The following is a 21,536-nucleotide window of genomic DNA, read 5'->3' as shown; positions in this document are numbered from 1 at the left end:
GTGAATGGCTCCAAGTCAGCCCTTAGGTTAGATTTTTTTTTTTCTCCTGGCATTTCATAAATGTTTACATGAGCATAAAATTTCTCCCCTCCGGCACTCATTTTGCCAGCACTACGCTGGCACTACTGTGCGTGCTGGATGGCACCTGCACTTCCAGACGAAGACGCAAAATCAGTCATTGCATTCTGTCTCAGGTTTGACAAATCACATTGCGCATGCTAAATGTATTTATTTTGCTTGCAATCCTGGGTGGGCACATACAGTAGACTATATCATCTTCCACACCTGTTTGCCTGAACAATCAAGTTTGCACCCGTTTTCGCACCCGCAAAACTTTAAGTAAATCAGGCCCTTAGTGTCTCACACCCAACCATTCATCCAGTGTCCTCCCTTTTCAAGCACTTCTTTAATGTTGCTGATTACCAGTTTAAACCTATTTTATAGCCGTATTCCATTTCAATTACTATGGAAACCAGAAAGGAGAGGTTGAGGGCTGATCTGGAGAGACACAAGAGGAGCCTGAGGGGGGAACGAAAATAAGTGTATGCTGGGAAAAGATAAACAGAAATGTGGGAAGGCGGAGGCAGATATAGCAAGTGCAATATATGTATTACAGAAAGTGGTTTTATATAAAATAAAATAGGGCGCGGGCAGCACGGTGAACTAATGGTTTGCACATCTGCCTCACAGTCCTGTGATTCAAGATTTTGAATCTTGGCTCAAGCCACACTGTGTGAAGGTTGCAAGGTCTCCAAATGCCTACGTGGGTTTTCGCCGGGTTATCAGGCTTCTTCTCGGGTTAATTGAAGACTCTAAATAAACGGCAGGCAAACATTTGATCTCAACGGCCACATTGGATTTTTAAAAATGGGCAGATGGACCAGTTCTGGAGGTTGAAAAAACAAAAAAAGTTAAAATGTGTATGTAAAATACTATGTAAAATATTTTTAATAATCAAATAATTCGCTCTAAATGTGATTATTTGTAATTGTTTTAATTGTAATTCATTACCTAATTATGAAATAAAATAAACAATGTTTGAACATAGTATATATAAAGTGTTTATTTTAATATTTATTTATTTTACTATTTACAATTCATCAATTATCCTTTTTTTATGAGATAAATGAATGGAAAATAAACAGTGAGGAAAGACATTTTATTGACAAATTGTAGGGTAAAAGAAAAAAAAATTATAAATTGATAAATTAATGCAACAAATATTCCAGGACTCTTGTGAATGTCAATGCTCGACAGGCCGGATTGAAGAACGGAGTGGCCCGTGCGTGAATGTGAAAGATTGTTTATCGATATGTGCCCTGCGTTTAGCTAGTGACCAGTCCAGGGTGTACCCCGAGGTGTAGAAAATGCAAGGATGGCAGTTCTGGGGTTGTGGGTTCAAATCCAGGCTCTGGCCTTCCTGAATGTGAGTATGAATGGCTGTTTGTTTTTATGTGCCCTGCAATTGGCTGCCGACAAGTTCAGGGTGTACCCCGCCTCTCGGCCCAATTCAGCTGGGATAGGCTCCGGCACACCTGTGACCCTTGTGAGGATAAGCGGTACAGAGACCGGGCGATCATATTTGGGTTTTCCAAAACAGAGGACACCTGTGGAGGGCTTACTTCGGGTCTGGCGGCACGGTGGCCGACTGGTTAGAGCGTCAGCCTCACAGTTCTGAGGAGCGGGGTTCAATCCCCGGTCCCGCCTGTGTGGAGTTTGCATGTTCTCCCCGTGCCTGCGTGGGTTTTCTCCGGGCACTCCGGTTTCCTCCCACATCCCAAAAACAAGCATTAATTGGGGACTCTAAATTGCCCGTAGGTGTGAATGTGAGTGTGAATGTTGTTTGTTTGTATGTGCCCTGCGATTGGCTGGCAACCAGTTCAGGGTGTACCCCGCCTCCTGCCCGATGATAGGTGGGATAGGCTCCAGCACTCCCGCGACCCTAGTGAGGAGAAGCGGCTCAGAAAATGGATGGATGGATGTCTCGGGTCTGCTTTGCGATAGCCTACTAACAGAACTTGGTTTGAAAAAATTACCTTATTCGGCTGTTGATTCCCAATGTAAATATAGGTGAACTGGTGCTGTGTGTAACGATTGAAAACTAAAATATATTTTCAGAAACAAGGACAGCTAGTCACTTAAAAATAAAAAACTCTACTGAATGAAAGTGGCCTGTATTGTGCTTACTATCTTTTGCTCAAAGGATGAACAAAAAAGAAAGACTGAGAGCGGAAAATAATTATGTACAACATCAATTGAATATGAGACATATTGGAGGATTGAAACATTATTTGTGTTGATGTCAGCTCTTTGTTGTGTCACAAATAACCACGTTCCTATTTTTAGCTAAGTTGACAGAGAGCAGAATGCTGCCACACATTCGTCGTTACCATTAAGCATTCTCTCCCTGCACCATCACTGTCAGGGTGGGAAGATTTAGTGCCTTGCTCGAGGGCAAACATATGTTTGACAGGCCTACATTGAGAAATATGAATTGGTACAGCATCAAGACACATGACCACTGTATTTACAGGAAGTGAGAATGGAAGAAAATATGAAATTGTGACAGAAGTGAGCACTTATTATAAGCATTAATGTCATATCAAATTTGTTTTTTACATAAATGTACATTCCCCTGAATATGTTAATAAGTGGACCCAAGCTCTGCGATTGGCTGGCAACCAGTTCAGGGTGTACCCCGCCTCCTGCCCGATGATAGCTGGGATAGGCTTCAGCACGCCCGCAACCCTAGTGAGGAGAAGCGGCTCGGAAAATGGATGGATGGATGGGTGGACCCAAGCTGTCAACCTCCGACAAAAGGAAATTGTTTAGGGTGTTCAGGAACAACCCGGGAACCACCATGGCTCCACCGTGCCATGAAATGGAAACTCCTAGAACACTAGTGTCACGGTCCACTATCAAGCAAGTTCTTATTGCCATGGACTGAGCGGGTGCTGGTTGACAATAAATGGACTACAGTACCGGGAAAAAGTATTGGCCCCCTTCTCAAATTCTTATATTTTTACATAGTTTACCTAAGATCATCAAACAAATGTAAATATCACAGAAATATAACCCAAGTGACCTTAAAATGCGTAGTATTTATTTATTAAGGAACAGAAGTATTCAAAATGATCTGGCCCTGTGTGAAAAAGTAATTACTCCCCTTGTTAAATCATGAATTAATTGTAGGTAATTGCAATTTTGGGTTAATTTTCACTGATCACACCCAAGCCTGATTACCTCCGGGACCTATTCAATCAAGAAATCACTTTGACAGAATCTGACAAAATCAAGCTAGATTAATTTCTGACTTCTCAGAAAAGCCCAGTGAGCCCGGCTCAAATTTGGGTATAAAAAAAGCAAATTCACATTGAAATTATTCATTACTGTTCAAAATGATCAAATGTGGAGAGTTCAGTGAAAATGAAAGAGTTGGCATCAAAGACCTTCAGGATGCTGGATGGTCTCTGAGACAAATATGATAGGTGGTCGAATACATTTGTTTAGCACTGTTCATGGGACAATCGGATCATTTTCAATGACATGGAACATGAGTATTATCACCTATTCTTTTTCTTTATTGCAAACATCGGTAATACTTTTAGCGTTTGTATTGTTAAGGTGTTCCGTTCATTTTTTTTTTTTTAACTATATTCTTGCAATGCGGCACGGTGGATGACTGGTTAGAGCGTCTGCCTCACAGTTCTGAGGACAGGGGTTCAATCCCCGGCCCCGCCTGTGTGGAGTTTGCATGTTCTCCCCGTGCCTGCGTGGGTTTTCTCCGGGCACTCCGGTTTCCTCCCACATCCCAAAACCATGCGTGGTAGGTTAATTGACAACTCTAAATTGCCCGTAGGTGTGAATGTGAGTGCGAATGGTTGTTTGTTTCTATGTGCCCTGCGATTGGCTGGCAACCAGTTCAGGGTGTAACCCGCCTCCTGCCCGATGATAGCTGGGATAGGCTCCAGCACGCCCGCGACCCGAGTGAGGAGAAGCGGCTCAGAAAATGGATGGATGGATGGATGGGATTCTTGCAATAATCTTTTGTATTATTATTATGTCATACTGTAAAATTGAAGAGTGTCTTTTAAAATTTGCATCACCTTTTGCCGTTAAAATTGATGGAGTAATTTGCATCGATGCTAATTTTGACTTTTATGGATTTCACAGCAGGACCAAAAAAAAAGTAAACCAGCAACTTGATGTGGACAGCTAATTCAAGGTAAATCGATCACAGTAGGCACTTTCTTCACCAAATTTTAAGTTTAAGATGGCTGAAAAACTGTACTGTTGAAACACTTGAGAGACTAAAACATGGGATTGTCAGTTTTGACCAGACAGTTGATTGTCCTGGTTCGTTCAAGACATTCAATGCTTTTCAGGTCCATTTATCCAAACAACAACCTGAGTCTTTGACTTGACTTGGTAATTGGAGTTGTTTTGATTCAGAGAAGCAATATTTTGAACATATTGGAACCCATTTAAGGAGGATTGAAGTAGCTGAACATGCATTCAAAAACTGCAACTTCAGTACAAACATAAACTGTATAAAACATTCTCCATAGGGCCTTGAAGTCTTTAAAACGGAGGTCTTGAAAAAAATATCCTGATGCAACTGTTGTCCAGGATGAGCCACTGTTTGTCAGTGGTTGGGAGGATTCTGAACCATTGACTGAGGAACAAGAGGATTTCTCTCAGGTCATAAAGGAGAAGTTTGGCCGCCTATTTCTGAAATTAGAACGCACTTTTAACGTGTCGACCCAACGCATTGATGAAATTCTGGAGGAGTTTCAATTCATATCATGCAATGCGTCAGCTCCTGTTTTAAAGGATTGGATAGAGTCTACTCTAAGAACCCATAACTGTGACTTGGATACAGCTGTAATCTTTGATTTGGTGAAATAAAAATACTAATTATTGTATTTAAACACAACTGCTTCTTGTTTTGTATGCACAGTAATATCGCTGTAAAAAAACAAAGAAGTAAGAGCAAGTAGTAATAGTGAATTTGTATTTATTAATTTTTAGGTAAGATTTTAAATTTAACACAGTCATCTTAGTTATTAGAAGAAAATACTAACAAAGAGAGTAAAATTCAATGTAAATATTTAATTGATAATTGCTAGTCTATGTTACTTAAACAAATAATATGAACGTAACATTTACTTAAGAATCCTCCTTCTAAAATTTACTTGGACTTTCTGAGCGACAAAAACTTTTTTTCAAGTCAATATCACTCCAAATTTAGATCAGGCCCCTGAAACACAAATTGTTCTACTGTACATGAATCCTGTGTTAATCATGTTGATCATGTGAAATCTCAGTTGGACCAAGCAGGGTGGCAAGGTGGAGAGAGAGACATCCATTTGTGTTGCGCTCATTGGGGACGTTAAAGTAAAGGTCAATCATTTGCTCCTTTTAATAAGCTGTTATTGTTTGAATGCGCATTGCACGGCAGTTCACATGTGCTGCTTGCCACAATACAGTATGTCGGCGAGAGGGAGACATCTTTTCATGGACGTGTACATGAACACTTATGATGACAAGAGCACCACTTAAGGCTGCCTCACTGCGAATGTCCACCCACCATTTATTACACACCGACCTGCAGAAATGACATGCGAAAAAAAATGGAGTTGAAAAGCAACCAACACTGCATTGTGGAGAAAATAGCTTTGTAATGTACAGTATAACTGATCTCTATATTAAAGACTGATTATTTGTTTATGAGTTACTCATTTTTTCCCTAATACATAATGTGAAACTGTAGCCACTAATAAGATTTAATGTTTACATTACGGTTGATTAGTCCCTGCCGTAATGATGCTGTATGTTCTTTTAGTGACTTCTTATTATTTATAGTTAAATTCTGTCTGAGAAATTCCCTCCTCCTGTCGTCCATTTTCATCCGTCTCCCCCACTCTCAGTGGTGAGCTCAGAGACTGCATTATTGATACGCATTTCTAGCTACGGCATCTGCCTCCTTCTTTCACACACGACCCCTCCCCCCCACCCCCTTTCCTCACTCACTGTGTTCGTGGCCCGATGCAGCTTGGCAGGTACTTAGGCCAACATCAATCTTTCATTCAAACACCACACTCACACACACACACACACACACACACACACACAAAGAGGTGCATATACCCACTAGGTAATTTTCCCAAAATGTTTGTGCATGGTCCATATGGGAGAAGGGAGTAGTGACAGAAAGAAGAGCACCGAAATAAGTTTTACTTTCGCCAACACAGATGCTAGACTGCCATGAAACACTGACTCATGCCGCCGACTCAGACAGCAGTATGAGCACAGCAAGCGAGGGACAATAACTCCATCCATCCATCCATTTTCTGAGCCGCTTCTCCTCACTAGGGTCACGGGCGTGCTGGAGCCTATCCCAGCTATCATCGGGCAGGAGGCGGGGTACACCCTGAACTGGTTGCCAGCCAATCGCAGGGCACATACAAACAAACAACCATTCGCACTCACAGTCACACCCACGGGCAATTTAGAGTCTCCAATTTATGCATGTTTTTGGGATGTGGGAGGAAACCGGAGTGCCCGGAGAAAACCCACGCAGGCACGGGGAGAACATGCAAACTCCACACAGTCGGGGCCGGGGATTGAACTGTGAGGCTGACGCTCTAACCAGTCGTCCACCGTGCCGCCGGACAATAACTCAAAGAACAAAATTGAGGAAACATCACCGCCGAGATTCACTTGCAATTGGGGGCTGTGGCTTGGAGTGCTGGAAATAAAAACTAAATATACTGAACGTCCAAGTGCAAACGCTGACCTACATTTCAGAATATTTTGTGTTTCGATGTTTCGCTGCACTTTATTCACTGTCACCCCTATTGCACACAGAAGGCAGACGCTAAAATAGAGGAAAAGAGTTAAAAAAAAGGCGGATGGACCCTGTCAAAATTATATCAGAGAGTTTCACTGATGCTTATATGAAGGTGCTGACACCGATACAGAACATGAGGGATGCACTCTGGCACCACTGTTATCTGGCCATACCACCAAACCAACATTTATTTGACTGACAGAGAGGTGCATGTATTCATTTGACAACATTTATTATTGCTATAGATAGAGTGTAGAACTGTATGTTGTTGTTGATGTTTCTGATATTTTGAGCCTATAATTGTACACCATTGCAAACTCCAACAACAGTAATTAATATATTGTTGCATGAATGACAGTGGCAGTTAGCATTAAGCGAAATGTGCTATTGATTACTATTATATATTACTGCCTTATTACGTAAGCATATTACTTTTGACGCTGCATCATTAGAGAGTGAATGAACTGTTTACCTTGTCTCTGCGGCAACATATCTCATAATCATGTTGTGAATTATGTCAAATGTAAAAGTATTTCAGTTGCACTAAGGGTAGAAATAGCACTATATGTTTTTCTACAACTTGGTTTTTCTACAACTTGGCCAAAGGAGTATCAACTGAAAAACAATTGACAAAGTGTGCCATGCAGGACAGTTAACTTTGGGCTGTGCAGCTGAGGAATGGAAATTTACTGTATACTGTATATAGATGCAGGAATCAAAGATTCATCCCACATGAGGCATGCTGTATGTCTAGTGCCTTGATTTTCACTTGCATCTTTTTAATCCACTACATCTTGTTTCAACTTTTGCCTCTTTCTTTCTTTCACCAATCGAACCTCATTTGCATTTGCTTTTATCATTTACTCTCAATCTTGAGCTTCTTCTGTCTGCTTTTGTTAAATGCTTTCTGCAACTTAACTAAATCTGACCCCAACCTTAGTAGTTTTTCTTTGTGGCTGCAATTAGGATTTGGGTTCCATTACACCAAGGAAAGTAAGAGGGCTGAGGGTGGGGTTGATCAATAGGGGAAGAAGGATGGTTGTAGTCAGAGAAGAGGAAAGGAGTGGCTGGTCACAGACAACCTCTGAACAATAATTAATGGCTCTTTTCTCTTTGGTCAACTGATAAATCTTATACTGATTTACCATTAACATCTCACAGGTTGCACCATGAGCCCTGCTTCCATTAAGTAGTCGTTTGCTTCAGTTTAGCACGCAACCCAATCTATTGCACAGCAAAATTGTAACACGTTTAAAAAGAATCAATTAACCTAACATGTATTTTCGATTACGGAAGGAAGTCTGAGTGCCTGGAAAGAAAAAAAAAACTTCCGTCTTTGTTGTTAGGGAACGGTTCTATACATACTTGCACACTTTGTAAACTAAACACTCTTATCCAAAATGTGGCAACGTTGGTAAAATGTTGGTAACACAGCTATCACCATCGCATCTTCCCACCTCGCCGTGGAAATGCAAGCCAGTTTACTGCTCCACACCAATCTAGGGCGAGCTAAATTGAATTATACTGTCACGCAGTGACAGTGGAAAAAAAACAATAAAAAAAACAGCGCTGAATGAGAAACTGCAAAGGAAAGAGCATGATGAGAACTTTGGGTCATTTCCCGACTTTCTCTTGAGATAACCCATCAGTCTTTACTGTGCTTTCTAAGCCAGACAGTCTCTGCTCCGGATCAAGCCACCTCTCTCCTTATCACCATATTTGTGCCTCCTCTTCTTCATTCTTTAAATGTTGCCTGCTGTTACTTTTCCACTGCTTCTGCCAACTCGGTTATTTACACAGGAGAGCACAGCTGAAGATTCATCTCCGATAACTTTCTTTTTTCTCCTCCGCACATCCTTCAAATTAGACTGTACTCTCATATCACCTTGGTACACATCTCCAAGATCTGTTGTTAATAACATCCTCGTTCTTTCTTTTTTTTTTTTTTTTAGCTAAAGCCTTTCAATGCAGCGATTTGCCACATAAATAATGTGCTTGCAGATATCCAATCATTGTAAATAAGTGAGAGTTTGATCAGACATTGGAAATGGCAATGCATTGGCTTGTAATATATGCAGCCATGCAAAAAGAACTGTATATACCGTACATTATTTTGATATTCTTCGTCTTGTGTGCCTTTTTTTTCCGCTATTGATGCTACTAACTGTTCTGGATAACAGCTGATACGAACAAAGGCGCTCAAGTTCTTATATAGTGGGGTGGGGGGCGACTCATGCCAGACTCCAAAGTGTGTCATGCGGAGCCATTTTAGCCACGCCCAGAAAAAAAAAATCTAGGAAACAGAAATGGTGAAAAAACGGTTTTAGGCTATAGCGTCCCAATCGCATACTACATAGTTCTCAGTCTTAGCAAGATTTCTGCAATAAGCTTCAAATAGTTATACTGTAATGTATTAACAGGCCTCACTGTAATGCTCGTTTGACGTTTCCCTCATCTCTGAAAATGTACTACCGTAATTTCTCGTGTATAATGCGCACCCATGTATAATACGCACCCCCAAAGTTGACCTCAAAATATGGAAAACCCTTCCATGTATAATGCATTTTTACAATGTATGATTTTGCTTCTACCCATATGATGAAAACATGAAGTATTATCTGCATTTTGTTTGTTTTTTTCAAAGAATTATTCTGAAGTTAAGCACTTTATTTGAACACGTAATACTTTTTTAATTTATTGCTCCTATTTTGAAATTCACAGCCCTACTTTTATTGAGTAAATTAGAAAACCCACAGTTCTGCTCATATGTTTGATTACTCGGGCAGAATTTGTAAGATGTGTACAATTCTTTAAAGAAAACATGAAGGACCATGCGAAACACATTTAATATTATTTTAACGGGATTCAAATTAAACGGTCGAGCATTTCAGAAAAGCATTATCATTAAACAAATCATAACCATAAAAAAATTAAAGATGGTTGTTGTTCAGTCATGTTTTTAAAAAAATATATATTTCACAAATTCTGCCAGGGTACGTAAACCTATGACCAGAACTGTACATATATGCAGTCATACGTACCCCTGTCGGCGGCACGGTCGCGGACTGGTTAGAGCGTCAGCCTCACAGTTCTGAGGACCCGGGTTCAATCCCCGGCCCCGCCTGTGTGGAGTTTGCATGTTCTCCCCGTGCCTGCGTGGGTTTTCTCCGGGCACTCCGGTTTCCTCCCACATCCCAAAAACATGCATTAATTGGAGACTCTAAATTGCCCGTAGGCATGACTGTGAGCGCGAATGGTTGTTTGTTTCTATGTGCCCTGCGATTGGCTGGAAACCAGTTCAGGGTGTACCCCGCCTCCTGCCCGGTGACAGCTGGGATAGGCTCCAGTACGCCCGCGACCCTAGTGAGGAGAAGCGGCTCAGAAAATGGATGGATGGATGGACGTACCCCTGTCATATTGGAATGAAAGTGTAGGCTACACCTTTTTTATAACCACTAGGTGGCAGTGGCATATTAGAATGAAGGTGCACACCTTTCTCATAACCTCTAGGTGGCGGTGCAATTTTGGAATGAAAGAGTACAGCTTTTTCATAAATACTAGATGGCGACATACATTTGTAAAATGTGAAAGTTTTTTTCCATTTGCCGCTATGCCTATGTATAATGCGCACTATTGACTTTTGACCATTTCTTAGGGAAGAGAATACGCATTATACACGCAAAATTACAGTAGTTTCTTTAGCTAGTGTAAGCGTGTTTATTTACTCAACTGTGAGATGTACTAGGATTTTACACAACAGTTGCAGGCAGATAGGACTATTTCCTTTTTGATTCCTTATGGTCACCTTTCATTTACACATCTTTCTGAACTGTGCGGCCAAAGTTGTTTCGACAAGTAGGAGCGCGCTGGTTGAACTTTTAATTATTGTTGTTGAACTTACTGGCTATGCTACATACTGTCTTTCTATGATGTCACACAGAGCAAGCACAGCTAATTTGCAAAGATACTCAGCAATCAACTCCACACCCGTTGTGAAAACCTTAACTAAATAAATAAGGGTGTCGAGCAGACTGTATTGAACTGTCCTACTTACTGTCCTAGAAATGTGCCTACAGTCAATAAATACTTCTTACCTTGTTTGAAAAGCAATATTTATAGATCACATGTTAGCAGAGGAACAAAAAGAAGAGAGGAACAGAAAAGGGGAAGTTTTTGTTCTGCTTTACATCTACCTGTCTTCCTGCCTCATCACACCTTACTCTGATCTGACATATGATTTAGCAGGTAGACTACTGAGATTTACAATCTAAGACTGTTTTTCTCAAATTAATGTGAACTGAACAAAGAATATGCGTGTGTGCGTGTGTGTGTGTGTGTGTGTGTGTGTGTGTGTGTGTGTTTAAATGGCCCATTTTCCATCACTCCTGTTTTAGTGGTGCTTTTGACATGACACATTTTTGACCTCATATAACAGAAAATTTAAACACTCAAGAAAACGAGCTTGCCTACCAAGTAAAAAGAAATAATTACATAACACAAAAAAAATTTACTCAGCTTCTTCCGCAAAAGATTTAGATCAGGGCTCATCGAAGACTACTTCACAACAGACCAAAGTTTTGTTCTTATTCATTCGTGGGTGTTTTCATGTGTGTTTTGAGTCAAAGCTTTCTGACACTGGGCAGCACATTTCTCTCCAGAATGCCTTGCTAGTCTTCAGATTTCAAAGTAACCTGCACAGATTCAAGACACGCTTTACATCTGAAAACAAAACTGTTGTGACTAGCCAAAAAGGTTCAGATTTGTCTCATCTGTCCACAGAATTCTCCCATATCACAAATTAGACAAATTCAATTTTCTTTAGTTTTATTTTATTTCAGTGACTATTGTGTTTTTGCTTTCTTTAAAGGAAGGGCACCAACAACTTCTCCTATGTGTGTAGTCCAACTTGCAAAGTTTTTCAGCAAAAAAAACTCCAAACCCAGCCTGTATCTATTATTTAAAAACATGAGTATAATATATAAGTCCAGAGTTTAAATGTACAGCAGATAAGTACACATATACAGGCAATAGGTGAAGCTGAGGGCGGATCAAAAGTTTGTGTGTCATATTTTGATGTCTAGTATGTCTAAAACAATTACCTACTGTATGTAGTGTCGACCATAAGATTTAAAACGGACAACCAGCTGCACATAAGCCATCTTTGGTTTAATGCAACATAAAGCCAGCAGCAACTCAATCTGCATTTATCTACACCCTTAAAAACCACAATAATTCAGCTATGTTGTTCACAGTCTACCATATACTGTAGCACCAATGCAGCTAAAACAATAAGTGTGGGTCTGCTTTTGCCTTTAAGCTCTTACATATTTCTTGTCTCCTTCATGAGCGCGGTTAAATTCATATTTCTAACTTTTTATTTGATATGATGTTTACCAAAAACCAAGAAGAATTGAATGTTTGTGAAATGTGCAGGTCTGGGTAAATGAATTTTGTTTTTCTCCGAATAATCGAAATGTATTAACAGCGTAAATCATTGATGGTGTCGTGGTATTTGCCTGACTTCGGTCTAGCGTGGGTTCAGTTCCCACTCAGTGACGGAGAGAACGTAAGAGTGAATGTCTGTCTGTATATACTGTAAGCCTTGTGATTGACTGGAGAGCAGTCCATGGTGGTGGGAAAGTTTTCAGGTCCCCGGGACTCTGAACAGGATAAACCGTATTGAGAATGGATGGATGGATGATGGATGATTGTGCAAGTGGTCATAATGTTGTGGCTGGTCAGTGTCAGCAAATGTCTAATATGGGACGTATCAGGCATAAAATTTGATAGATTAACATCCGTGATAACTGAAATTTGATATGGGGATCATTTTGGGGCACTTTGCTTAGTGTTTTTGGTTCAAATCGAAAGCTGCGTGTTTTTGTGCAGGTTCTTAGTGTACAGAATGTGTAGGCAAGTGTGTAAATGTGTGTAGAAGTGTGGTGGTGCCTTGAGACTGGTGCATGCACTCAAAAATCTAACCTGTAGAGCATTATATAATGACACTGAAAAAAAAATACACTGTACACACGTGTGCTCTTAAATGTAAGTCACTCACATGCATCTGTAGTTTATTTTTTTTCCTCTAGGCCAAAATGAAGTGGTCCCTTTTAAACAATAAGTGAAAACACGTTTTTCACTCATTAGGCTTGTACTCTATGGAAACCTACTATATTGACATTGTACTCCCACATGCTAGAGCCTCTGCTTTGTGTCACCCACTCACAACTGGTGGAAAGATGAAGATCAGGTTTTGAGTTGAGGAGGGTGCAATGTTGCTGCAAACATGCATGCACACTGCATCATCATCATCAGCAGCAGCAGCAGCAGACTATCAATAGAGCCTTCTGTCATTTGCATTTACTCAATGGCAATTTACAACTTCACATGAATGATAAAACTAGTGTATTGGTTTTTAATCTAATAAATGCATATCAATATTGTAAATAGATTATAGATTTTTTTGTTTTTAAAGATGAAAAAAATCAGAGCACAATGACGTGATGAATAGGGTTACAAGTGCCCTATCTTCACAACAATTAGCTCCAATTATTGAGCGTCTCTTAAATGAAGTGTCCCGCGATGACACCAGCACCACCTTACAAAATTTCCACCGGCTCCCAGCGCGTGCACGAAACACGCCCAAATAAAAAATAAGGCCATGCATGTGCGGAATGTGGACTCCATGTGTTTTCAAAGGCTGCTCCGGCTCTCTCACCTGCTCGTTGGCTGTCAGCTCTTTTTCCAGCTGCCGGTGCTTGTTGTGCCACACCAGATAGTGGACAGGATAGCGACTCTTCTCTGGAGTTTTCTTAGCAGAAATCATCCTCGTTCATAGTTTGCCTCCTCCTCCGTCTTCGCTGTGGATGGTAAGGATACTTTTATTTGATTTGATTAGATCTTTTTGGTTTTTTTTTTTTGTTAGTGACGCTCGCTATACATTCGAGCTAATCGTCATGTCGCTGTCGTCCGTATCGTGCAGAAGCGTGGCTCGCCCTGCGTTGCGTTAACGACAGAACCCGCTGATCACGGTTGCTTCTCTCGCCTCGCGAATTTTATTTTATTTTTATTTTTTTTGAGCTGTTGCGTTTATGTCTTAAGCGCCCGCTCGGCCACCTCTTTCTCCCTCCCCTTGTCTACTCCGTTCCAGCAGCACATCTCTCCTCCTCTCCCCCGGCTCCTCTCCTCCCATCCGCCCGCTGACTGAGCCGCAGAGACGAGCTGCAAGCAAATGTGCTCACACTTAGCCAATCCGCTCGGAGGGATGCTGTGATTGAACTTGTGCCTCAAAATAGGCTGCGCAAATCACGAGCAAACACTCACAACCGTGCCAAGGGAGGCAGACGGCAGACGAAGTTAGTAGACATGGAATGAGTAAAAAGCATCAAGCGGCAGAGTGTGCACGTCCTTATGGTTGAGTTTCTTTTATTATAGGCCCAATTTCTGAGTGTATTGGCAATACTACCACTATTGACTTATTCGCTGATTTATTGATGCACTGCTTCTATTTATAATCCAATCCATACTTATTTCTAAAAGCACATTAAAAAAATTAAATTAAATTTAAAAAAAAACAGGGTTGACCAAAGTGGTGTGCATTTCATGAAACACAGAATACAAAACAAAGTAACAATAAATGTGACAAAAACAATAACACGTAATGCTATTTTTAATAAAACATCGTTTTAAGAAAGAAATTAATAAATCACAAAGCAGGTACTAATCATAATGCATTCATTTTCATACCGCTATTCCTGTTGAGGGTCAAAAGGAGTGGCACCCTATTCCAGGTTGACTTTGGGTGAAATGTTGACTAAAAACCAGACTGGATGCGACATGTAGAGACACAAGCATTCACACCGTCACTGACTGGGAACTAAACCCACACATGGAAGTCGGGTGAATTAACCGTTACGATAACGCTATCTTTAGAACAAATTAGTGGTTAGCATGTGTGTCTCTCATTCAACAGGTTCTGAATTTGAATTCTGCATTCTGTACATTCTCCTCGTGCCTGCATAGGTTTTCTCTGCATGCTCTTGCTTTTTACAGTCCCAAAAATGAATAAGCTTGTCCATATGTGTGAATGTGAGTGGTTGTTCGTCTATTCGAATCAGAATCTGAATTTGAATCTTTGTTGTCATCATACAATGGATTAGAAAATGTGTATGCCGTTCCCTTGGAGTCAACAGCAGTGAACCGGCCTCGGAATGCCACAGTGCTTGTAGGATCAAGACCACCTTGACCCGAGCCTCATACGCCCAGACTGCGGCGTCCCTGTTTGAGATTCATAGTCATGTACAGTGGGCATGGTCGCCAGCACCGATAAGCACTACCAACTTCTGCACATCATACCGGAAGCTTCATCATCTTCGATTACAATGGAAATGCTTCAGAAGAAGAAGCCCTGCGACTGACATTAGAGCGCGCGAGGGCGCCGCCCTACTGCCCAGATGAGTCATCTTGCATAAATTAAACAATGAAAATGGCATATTAACTCATTCACTGCCAGCCTTCCCAGTTAACATGGATATTTGACTTCTAAAGCCGTCAATGGCAGTGAATGTGTTCAAATAAGTGCGTTTTAAGGTATATGTATTTTTAGATGAGAAGGCTAAATGGTTTTATGAGTACCATTTTTCGTTTAACTGGGTTATCTCATTTTAAGACACAACTGACCGGTTTGGGCGCAAGACTCTTTTCGTTTAAGTTTGACTTGCACAGTCAGTCCTCGTGCAATACAAAAGATATTGCCGAGGTAAGGCGTTGAATTCCACCGCCCGTGTAGGAATTCACCCTATATTCATATCCACAGCAGTTACAGGACACTTCTGTCAGTCTTTGTGCATGTAAAACGGTATCAATTCACTTGCATGTATCCATAGACACACACCCCTAGGACACTTTCACTGGGTATGGGGTCACGCACTTACTGCGACAAATAACTCATGAATATGCAAATCGCTTGTGTATCCCCTCACTTATACTCTCCTCCTGTAGACTTTTATAATTCACATAATTAATGCCACCAAACTGTACAGTCGGGTTCACGACCCTTGTCCTGCATGCTTCTTCTCCTGTCCTTGTCCTGTTCTAGCTTGTTCTGTCCTTCCCTCACAGGGTCTAGCACTACAGCCCCATGCAACACTCCTATTTAATGTTTCATTGTTGTAGATAATGTAATGATTTACTTCTCTCATCCTGTTTACAATTAGTGCTTTGTCTTTTGTCTTTGTTTCTCTCTCCCTTCTAGAAGCTTTGTTCTGTTCGACTGATCAAGTCTGATTCTCAATAAACCTCAATTATAATACCACAGCGGAAGCTTAAAAACTCCACTGTGACACAGTAAAACTGTTTCGGCATAAAAGGGATACCGATTTTCCATTCTGCTTGACCTAACAGGACAAAAAAAAAAGGAATTCACCTTATAACCATGGAGTACACACATCACATCTAGTTATTCCTGATTGTCTTTCTCTGTAAGTCTAAAAAAAAAGTCGAAATGTAACCCATAAAAGGAACTGTGAGCTATGGGGGATAGGGGATCATCACCAACCTTTTTGGACACTTCGTAACTTCTTTGTTTGTTTGCCATCACTATGCAATTATTGACTTTCTGTCCATGATCTTGCCTTTAATCTTTGTACTGCAAAAAAATTAAAAAATCAATATTTTGCGACTGAAACATAACAAGGTCTCCTTGACTGATTTTCAATCCATTGGGAAATTGTGGTGCTGATGTGTGTGTGCCCTTTGAAGAGCATAAACAAAAAGAAACGTAAATATTTTTGATGCACTATGGCATTAACATGAATGATTGACTGTCTCAAAAGACAGCTACTGTAGTTGACAAATCTATATCGCCCATAGACATACACAGCACGGCACGGTAAAGCCTTAAGGAAAGAGCCTAACTTCAGGACAACAGTCACCTGTTAAATAGGATGACAATTCTTATCTATTTTGCCCCTTCAAAGGACCATCTAGTAATACATATTTAATATTGAATGAGGCAATTTAGAAAAAAGGGTCAGTTGTAGTTTTCTGGTTGCTCTTCAGTGGTGGGAAGTAACACATACTTGAATAGATTCTTCAAGTACTGAAGGTACTACACTCAACTTTTACTTTTACTTAACCTTAACCTATTTATTGTGTGTTACAATATACTATATTTATAATTTCATATGTACCTGAGGCTAGAAAGCAAAGTGTGGCGAGTCTGACGCCAAAATGCAGGAGTGCAGTCAGTGAATGGGGATTGATCATTACCAATCTTCTTCTTCTTTTCCTTTCGCCTTGTCCCGTTAGGGGTCGCCACAGCGCGTCATCCTTTTCCATGTAAGCCTATCTCCTGCATCCTCCTCTCGAACACCAACTGCCCTCATGTCTTCCCTCACGACATCCATCAACCTTCTCTTTGGTCTTCCTCTAGCTCTCTTGCCTGGCAGCTCCATCTTCATCATCCTTCTACCAATATACTCACTATTTCTCCTCTGGATGTGTCCAAACCATTGAAGTCTGCTCTCTCTAACTTTGTCTCCAAAACATCAAACCTTGGCTGTCCCTCTGATGAGCTCATTTCGAATTTTATCCAACCTGGTCACTCCGAGAGCGAAGCTCAACATCTTCATTTCCGCCACCTCCAACTCTGCTTCCTGTTGTCTCTTCAGTGCCACTGTCTCTAATCCGTACATCATGGCTGGCCTCACCACTGTTTTATAAACTTTGCCCTTCATCCTAGCAGAGACTCTTCTGTCACATAACACACCTGACACCTTCCTCCACCCATTCCATCCTGCTTGGACCCGTTTCTTCACTTCCTGACCACACTCACCATTGCTCTGGACGGTTGACCCCAAGTATTTAAAGTCCTCCACCCTTGCTATCTCTTCTCCCTGTAGCCTCACTCTTGCCCCACCACCCCTCTCATTCATGCACATATATTCTGTTTTACTTCGGCTAATCTTCATTCCTCTTCTTTCCAGTGCATGCCTCCATCTTTCTAACTGTTCCTCCAGCTGCTACCTGCTTTCACTGCAGATCACAATGTCATCTGCAAATATCATGGTCCACGGGGATTCCAGTCTAACGTCATCTGTTAGCCTATCCATCACCACTGCAAAAAGGATGGGGCTCAGGGCTGATCCCTGATGCAGTCCCACGTCCACCTTAAATTCGTCCGTCACACCGACAGCACACCTCACTGCTGTTCTGCTGCCCTCGTACATGTCCTGTATTATTCTAACATACTTCTCTGCCACTCCAGACTTCCGCATGCAGTACCACAGTTCCTCTCTGTGTACTCTGTCATAGGCTTTCTTTAGATCTACAAAGACACAATGTAGCTCCTTCTGACCTTCTCTGTACTTTTCCATCAACATCCTCAAGGTAAATAGTGCATCTATGGTACTCTTTCTAGGCATGAAACCATATTGTTGCTCGCAAATACTCACTTCTGTCCTGAGTCTAGCCTCCACTACTCTTTCCCATAACTTCATTGTGCGGCTCATTAATTTATTCCTCTATAGTTGCCACAGCTCTGCACATCACCTTTGTTCTTAAAAATGGGCACCAGTACACTTTTCCTCCATTCCTCAGGCATCTTCTCACGCACTAGAATTCTATTGAACAAGCTGGTCAAAAACTCCACAACCACCTCTCCTAGATGCTTCCTTACCTCCACAGGAATGTCATCAGGACCAACTGCCTTTCCATTTTTCATCCTATTTAATGCCTTTCTAACTTCCCCCTTACTAATCATTGCCACTTCCTGGTCCACCACACTTGCCTCTTCTACTCTCCCTTCTCTCTCATTTTTCTCATTCAACTCATCAAAGTATTCCTTCCATCTAGCTAGCACACTGCTGGCACCAGTCAACATATTTCCATCTCTATCCTTAATCACCCTAACCTGCTGCACATCCTTCCCATCTCTATCCCTCTGTCTGCCCAGCCTCTATAGATCCTTTTCTCCTTCTTTAGTGTCCAACCTGACATACATGTCATCATATGCCTCTTGTTTGGCCTTTGCCACCTACACCTTTGCCCTGTGTCGCATCTCAATGTATTCCTTTCCCCTCTCCTTGGTCCTCTCAGTGTCCCACTTCTTCTTAGCTAACCTTTTTCCTTGTATGATTTCCTGTACTGTGAGGTTCCACCACCAAGTCTCCTTCTCTCCGTTCTTGCCAGAAGATACACCAAGTACTATCCTGCCTGCCTCTCTGATCACGTTGGCTGCAGTGGTCCAGTCTTCTGGAAGCTCCTCCCGTCCACCGAGAGCCTGTCTCACCTCTTCCCGAAAAGCTGCACAACACTCGTCCTGTCTCAGCTTCCACCACATGGTTCTCTTCTCTGCCTTTGTTTTCCTAATCTTCCTCCCCACCACCAGAGTCATTTTACACACCACCATCCTATCCTGTCTAGCCACACTCTCCCCTACCACTACCTTACAGTTGGTAACCTCCTTCAGATTACATCGTCTGCACAAGATGTAATCCACCTGCGTGCTTCTACCTCCGCTCTTGTAGGTCACCCTATGTTCGTGCCTCTTCTGGAAAAAAGTGTTCACTTCAGCCATTTGCATCCTTGTTGCAAAGTCTACCACCATCTGTCCCTCCAAGTTCCTTTCCTGAATGCCGTACTTACCCATCACTTCTTCATCACCCCTATTACCTTCACCAACATGTCCATTACAATCTGCACCAATTACGACTCTCTCTCTGTCTGGGATGCTCAGAACTACTTCGTCTAGCTCCTTCCAGAATTTCTCTTTCACCTCTAGGTCACATCCTACCTGTGGGGCATAGCCGCTAATCACATTACACAGAACACCCTCAATTTCAAATTTCAGCCTCATCACTCGATCTGATACTCTTTTCACCCCCAAGACATTCTTAGCCACCTCTTCTTTTAAAATAACCCCAACTCCATTTCTCTTCCCATCTACACCATGGTAAAATAATTTAAACCCTGCCCCTAAACTTTTAGCCTTACTGCCTTTCCACCTGGTCTCCTGGACACACAATATATCAACCTTTCTCCTAATCATCATGTCAACCAACTCCCGAGATTTTCCTGTCATAGTCCCAACATTCAAAGTCCCCACATTCAGTTCTAGGTTCTGTGCTTTCCTCTTCTCTTTCTGCCAAAGAACCTGCTTTCCACCTCTTCTTCCTTTGACTTCGACCCACAGTAGCTGAATTTCTAACGGCGCCCCGCTGGTTGACGGCGCCGGTGGCGGACGTTGTTAACCCGGGCCACGACCGATCCGGTATGGAATTCTTTGGATGAACGCTCATATTTGTTTGGCAAGGTTTTAAGCCGGATGCCCTTCCTGACGCAACCCTCTGCATTTATCCGGGCTTGGGACCGGCCTACAGTTTGCACTGACTTGTGTCCCCCATAGGGCTGCATTGGATTGATCATTGCCAATTGCCTCTCAAAATATTACACACTTTCTCCTTTGCACTAGCCTGTTTCCTATCTTTGCTTCTTCCCTGACAATTGTTTTTGTGGTTCAAAAAAAAAACAATCCAGTACAGTATGTGTGGATGCTCAAAACCCAACACGGGGTTGCAGTTTTTCCGTTGCAGCACAGCAGTAGATGTGCACCATCACTGAGTGTGAACTGAACCCACGCTGCCTGTACCAAAATCAGGCAAATACACCACGACACCATCAGTGACTACAACAGAAGACAATTTCCCCATAAAAATCTGCGAATAGGCGGATTTGTGAAAGCCGAACCACGGATATGTAGGGGTTCACAGCAATCTGAAAAAACACATAAAACTAAGGCAGGAGTGTCAAACTCATTTTTGTCACGGGCCACATTGTTGTTCTGGTTTCTTTTGGAGGGCCATTATGACTGTGTACCCATATAAATGTATGATCGTCTCATATTATTACAGACCATATACACATTAAATTAATAGATGACTACTTGTGAAATCAGAGGCCAGTCAAAAAAATTTTGTTCAACTATTATGTAATTCATTTTAAAAGGGGGATTGATTTTTAAAAGAGTACAAAAGCTCAACATTAATAACACTGAAGAAAATTTGCAGTTTTGGTATGCTATCAAGAAACAAGAAGTCAACGCACATGATTTGCTTTCACGGGCCACATGAAATGATGTGGCGGGCCAGATCTGACCCCCCAGGCCTTGAGTTTGACACCATTAACTAAGGTGTATTTTCCATTGTTACTATTAACTGATTTAGCACTTTTTGTTATTCCATTCGGAACATTTTTGAATAACAACATTCGACAAGCTGGCGTGGTTTTCTTTTCTTCTTCCGAGTATACTGAGAAGGGGGGTAAGAATCATTGAAGCACTTCAAAATGCGGATGTTATTGACAGCAAGAATACATTTTTGCTTTTGTATCTTTTTTATTTATATACATTTCAGAGTTTGGGGCTTCTACTTAAAGAAAGTGGAAAAATAGAAACTTACAAATTGCTTCTACTGTGATTTCTAGTAGAACAGTATATAGCTTTCCAAAAGGACGTCAACTTTCAAAGAAAAAAATAAATACAAATGTAACTCACGGAGTATAAGCGTAGGGGTGTTGGATGTGTGTCTGGTTGAGGGCTGCCGTCTCCCGGCGAGTTGCTGTCAGTGCAGCTTCACGCACACGAAAACTGCGGAAAGCGCACAGTACAATTTAGCCACGTTATGTT

At 41.5% G+C, this 21,536-nt stretch overlaps 2 protein-coding genes and 1 long non-coding RNA gene across 3 annotated transcripts in view; 1 reads left to right on the top strand and 2 right to left on the bottom strand.

Moving 5' to 3' along the window:
* tp53i13 (tumor protein p53 inducible protein 13) overlaps positions 1 to 21,536 on the bottom strand; it is a 400,199-nt gene that overhangs the window by 344,864 nt on the left and 33,799 nt on the right. The gene's annotated exons all lie outside the window — the stretch shown is intronic.
* ankrd13b (ankyrin repeat domain 13B) overlaps positions 1 to 21,536 on the bottom strand; it is a 47,964-nt gene that overhangs the window by 26,211 nt on the left and 217 nt on the right. Inside the window, exons 2-3 of the mRNA XM_061781409.1 lie at positions 21,405 to 21,497; positions 13,572 to 13,713 (exon numbers count right to left, since the gene is read on the bottom strand). Of these exons, the coding sequence (XP_061637393.1) occupies positions 13,572 to 13,679 (108 nt within the window). The 5' untranslated portion in view covers positions 13,680 to 13,713; positions 21,405 to 21,497. The remainder of the gene's footprint in view (positions 1 to 13,571; positions 13,714 to 21,404; positions 21,498 to 21,536) is intronic.
* On the top strand, positions 13,590 to 16,530 carry LOC133481971 (uncharacterized). Its single transcript, XR_009789656.1, has 3 exons — positions 13,590 to 13,722; positions 14,004 to 14,208; positions 15,013 to 16,530. It is a non-coding gene; the product is annotated as an uncharacterized LOC133481971 (long non-coding RNA).

Source organism: Phyllopteryx taeniolatus, chromosome 8, assembly GCF_024500385.1.
Source record: "Phyllopteryx taeniolatus isolate TA_2022b chromosome 8, UOR_Ptae_1.2, whole genome shotgun sequence".
Classification (NCBI taxonomy): domain Eukaryota; kingdom Metazoa; phylum Chordata; class Actinopteri; order Syngnathiformes; family Syngnathidae; genus Phyllopteryx; species Phyllopteryx taeniolatus.
This window is presented reverse-complemented; position numbering and strand designations above follow the sequence as displayed.